Genomic DNA, 4,878 nt, shown 5'->3' on the forward strand with positions numbered 1-4,878 from the left:
ACTGATGAGGATTCCAAGGTTTAGAAATGTTAAGTAACATGCCTAAGTTCACATAGCTATTTAGTGGGGGAGCTAGGAATGGAATTCAGGGCTCTCTGACCACAGGACCCTTGTTCTACACTAACAGATGGACAGATGGATGGATGGGAGACAGGGAGGAACTAAGTGGAGAAGCGCCCTGAATGCCATGCCAGGGAGCTTGAACTTTACGCCACGGGCAGTGGGGAGACACTGGAAGGTTGTAAGCAGGGAGAGATAGGTCAGGTTAGGGCTTTGAAAAGATCCCAGCAGTGGGAAGATATTTTAGAGCTGATGACACTTGAGCAGGGGCCATTTTTCTGGCAAATCCCAATTCCTGCCTGAGGAGCCTTATTTCTTTAGGTACTGTCTTACCTCTTAGGGCAAGACGTGTGCTACCATGTTCACACGAGGACTACTGATGGCGGGGAATGCCGAGGACGGGGTGCAGTGACCGGAAGGGGAGACTAGTGGTAGAATACTAAGCTCTGGGGAGAGGCCTCTCTTACAGGGCAAGGGAGAAGCCAGGCAGTTCCCCCTTCCCATTTCCAAGACGACGCGGCCGGCTCGGGGCTTCCAGTCAGGAAGCCGGAAGCACCAGGCCCCACACACTGCTCCATTGTGCACCTGCCTCCCAAGGGGAATGCAGCCAATGGTGAGGCGGTGTTGCAACAGAGGTCAACTGCTGGGGGGCGGCAGTGGAGGAGACCTGGTCCCTTCTCTGGGCAGCTCGTGGTATCATTGGCTTTTCCAGCTGGCGGGGGTGGGGGGGAGTCACAGGAAATGGCCCGGGGGGTCAGATAAGCTGGAGGAAGAAGCCGAGTAGCTGGGAGTACAGAACAGGTGGAGTTTCCCCCACCTGCCGAGAGGAGCCAGAGAGAGAGGACAGAGCCTGCTAGTGGCGGTCTGTGGACTGAGAGGGGCTCCCCGAGGGTCCCAGGACAGAGCAGTGCTCACCATGCTGCTCTGCCTCACCCTGCTTCTCCTGATGGGGCTGTCTGCTTGCACTGTGGCAGGTGACAAGGAACTGGCACTTGATGCTGAAGCTGGGTCCTGGGTGACCGTGACCCTGGAGGTAGGTACCTTTGGGGAGAAGCAGGGGATGATACATGGTGGAGGGGGCAGAAGATCCCCTTTATGGCTGCCAGGAGAGCAGGTTGTACACTGCAAGGCAGGGTGTCTGCCTCCCCTCTCTGGGCAGGTTCAAGGTCATGGCCCCTGGCCTGGCAGACCTCCAAAGAGGTACATGCATATGGAAGCAGCAGTGTGTGTGTGTGTGCGCGCGCGCGCACACACTCACACTTCATTTAACAAACACTTATTTGACATATACTATGTTCCTGGCACTGTCCTAAATGCTTCATAAATATTAACCCATGTTGTAATCCTCATATCAGCCAGTGGGGGAGGTATCATTACTATCCCCATTTCACAGATAAGGAAACTGAGGCACAGAAAGGTCAAGTAGTTTCTCCAAGGTTATGCAGCTTCAAAAGCACAACTGTACAGGGACTTCCCTGGTGGCACAGTGGTTAAGAATCTGCCTGCCAATTCAGGGGACACGGGTTGGAGCCCTGGTCCAGAAAGATCCCACATGCCACGGAGCCACTAAGCCCATGCGCCGCAACTACTGAGTCTGCGTTCTAGAGCCCGTGAGCCACAACTCCTGAGCCTGCGTGCCACAACTCCTGAAGCCCGCACACCTAGAGCCCGTGCTCCACAACAAGAGAAGCCACCGCAATGAGAAGCCCACGCACCGCAACGAAGTATAGCCCCCGCTCACCGCAACTAGAGAAAGCCACACGCAGCAACAAAGACCCAACGCAGCCAAAAATAAATAAATAAATAAATAAATTTTTTTAAAAAAGGCACAACTGTACACCTTGCCCAAGGTCTGATTCTGTGTATCTGTGCCTCAGAGGACATTGTCCAGCATTTCGTTTCAAGGGGGTCAGCTTGGGGCGGGATCACTGTTTTGTCTCACATGTAGAAACTCTTATTTCCTGACAAGTACTGGTTTGATTGCCAGTCTCTCCTACTAAACTGACCTGAGTGCTGTCACTGGGAATAAATCTCAAAGTTAGAGACACAGCATCTGCGCCCCACCCTGTCTGGTCAGGGAGACAAAGATCCTGACCTCGGGGAGTTCTAATCAGACAGGGGAGCAAGGCCAGTGGATCAGAGACAAACAGGCTCAGTGCTCAGGGAAGGCCTCCAGGAGGGCAGATGGGACTGGGCTGGGCCTGGCTCCTCCAAGTCCTGGGATGGTGAGGACACTGGGACCACAGGACGAGCCATCGAATAACAGCCATTCCTGGTGGGTTTCCTTCATGGCAGGTTTCCTTCCTGGTTTGTCTGAATGTGGAAGTGTGTGCCATTGAGAAGACAGCAGGCTGGAGAGACCCAGGTTCAAGTCTCAGCTTCTCCACTGACTCTGTGCGAACTGGGGAAGGTCACATCAGTTTCCTCACTTGTAAAATGGGGGCAGGGGGGAGAAGATGATCCCCAAGGTTTTTTTTCCAGCTTTGACATGGAGTCTGTGCCCAGGCCCAGGGAAGCTGTGTGATGGTGGGCCCTCTACATGGCCACATGGGAGACATCATCATCAACTTCAACTAGTACTGCTGGGCGCCTGCAAGCACCTCACCCTGCAGCTGGGGCTAATGCTTCTTCTCTGCTCACTCTCATTTAACATCCCTCTGCTTCCCGAGACACAGGGCTTGGGATACAGGAACCATTAATCCAAGTGAGGTGACGGGAGGAACGGTACCTCTGTCAGGGATGATCCGACCGCCTCCCTAGCTCTCAGGTCTCCCAGCCTGCAGTTAGCCCTGGAGCTGGGGATTTGGGTTAAATGGATAAGGAGGGCTTCCGGTGAGGGCAAGAGTCCTTCCTGAGTGAAAGATGCCTCCTAAAGGCCCCCCAGAAACCCAGTGGGTGGGAGAAAGGTGAGTCTTATTTAATTCATGAAAAGCCATTCTCTCCAGCCTGCATTTGAAGATTGCCTTTTACCAAGGCAAAGTGCTTTTCATAAGATTTTCAGAAATGGGTCCAAAGACACTTTTCCGGTTCCTGGCCAGTCTAGGCGACTCCAGGCCGAGACAGCGGCCCCAGGCATTGATGTCCTGGGGAGGAGACAGGTTGGAAGTGACTGAATTCGTCCAAAGCTTAGAAAACAATTCACTCCTGATCCCAAAAGTTGGGATGAACGGTGAGAAGCGAAGGGGTCTCCACTGCACCCCAGCCAGGTCCCTGCTGGTCCCCGAAGCTCCAGTTCTGCCCCTGGGGAAACTGGGAATGGAAGAGCAAGTCCCTGACCCAACCCCAGCTGCCAGCCTCCTGGCAGGTGGCTTGTGTTACTCTAGGGCTCTGTTCACCTGTCTCAGCCTTCCTGCAAAAGGAGACCCCATCCTCTTCCCTATTCCCAGACTATCAGAGAAAGGGCCTTTCATTCAGCATCCTGTATCCCACACATGCTGAGCTCCTGTGTGTACCAGGCACTGTGCCAGGTACTGGGGATACAGAGATGTGAAGACGGTCTAATGAACGTCACCCACTGTCATTCTCTCCACTAGCGAGCATCTCTCCCTCTCAGCAGAGCTAAGCAGGGCCTTCATCAGAGGCTGCAGTTAAGGCCAGAGAAGGAGAGGACTTTGGCCAAGGTCACAAAGGTTAATGGAGGAATGAGAACTTAAATCTATAGTCCTTGGTCCAGAACTTTCACCCATCAGCTCAAGGATGAAGATGCCTTTGCCCAGGGGAGCGGCCTCCACCCCAGGCCACATGCCATGATCCTCACGGGAGACCCAGGTTCTAGGGCAGGATAAATCCAGGACGCTGGTGGTAGTGCCGGGGGAAGAGAGGAAAACAGGAGTTAGAGAGGGGGTTGGAGGGGAAGCAGTCTCATCTCGCCAACTGGGTGCCCACCCCTAGTTCATCAGCTGCCCCCTCCTTGTCTATATTGGAGACATTTCCCAAGATGGAGCAGAACCTGTGCTCTGGAGTCAGACTTCCTGAGTGGCTCTACTGGCTCTACTGGCTCTACCACTTCCTGTGTGACCTTGAACAAGTCACTTAACCTCCAAAAGTCTCAGTTTCCCTACCTGTAAAACAGGGATAAACCACAGTCCGTACTTCATATGGTTGTTGTGAAGAGTAAATGAGATTATGACCGGAGTGTTTGAGCTTTGAGCCAGATGACATGGGTTTGAGTTCTGGCTTCATCTCGCATCCTTGCTGGTGATTGCTCTGTGCTTCAGTGTTTCCATCTGTAAAATGATGACAGTAGTAGTACTTACTTCATGTGGTTTTGGTGAGGATTAAGTGAATTAATATATGCAAGTGCTTAGGAACATGGTAAAATGTTAGCTATTAATTATTATTATTATTATTTACAGTATTGTGTAAAATGTGCAAAAGAGCTCAGTGCCAGCACAGAGCTCGTGTTATTGAGACTGTTATTGCTCAGGCTGTCTCCTTGCCCCAACTCTAAGGAACTCTCTGCTTCTTCAGGAAGATGTTGTCCCCAGCATTCAGCCCCAGCTCTGGGAAGTGAAGAGGGGCAAAGCGAGCCAGTTCTTTGGACTGATGGGGAAGCAGGTGGGAGGTGAGTGACAAAAGTGAGCGGGTGCCCAGTGAGGAGGGCTTCTGGGTGGGTTCTGTTACACCAAGCAGAGACCCTAGCTTACAGCAGCTCTTACTCCAGTCCAGTAGGGGTCGCTCACGTGATGGGATGGGATAGAGTGTCCATGTCAATTATCATCCAAACCAGGAAACTTCAGAGAGTGGTAATTATGCCAGACAACAGGTGCAAACCAGGGCTGTCTCCAGCATCCGGGGAGTGCAGTCACCCTAAGGGTG

At 52.7% G+C, this 4,878-nt stretch overlaps 1 protein-coding gene across 1 annotated transcript; it reads left to right on the forward strand.

Annotated features, from left to right (window-relative positions):
• Positions 1 to 976: 976 nt before the first annotated feature.
• On the forward strand, positions 977 to 4,632 carry TAC4 (tachykinin precursor 4). The gene is made up of 2 exons (XM_068531819.1): positions 977 to 1,075; positions 4,531 to 4,632. The coding sequence occupies exons 1-2, from the start codon at positions 977 to 979 to the stop codon at positions 4,630 to 4,632; spliced, it is 201 nt and encodes a 66-aa protein (XP_068387920.1).
• The last annotated feature ends 246 nt before the right edge of the window (positions 4,633 to 4,878 follow it).

Source organism: Eschrichtius robustus, chromosome 20 (assembly GCF_028021215.1).
Source record: "Eschrichtius robustus isolate mEscRob2 chromosome 20, mEscRob2.pri, whole genome shotgun sequence".
NCBI lineage: Eukaryota > Metazoa > Chordata > Mammalia > Artiodactyla > Eschrichtiidae > Eschrichtius > Eschrichtius robustus.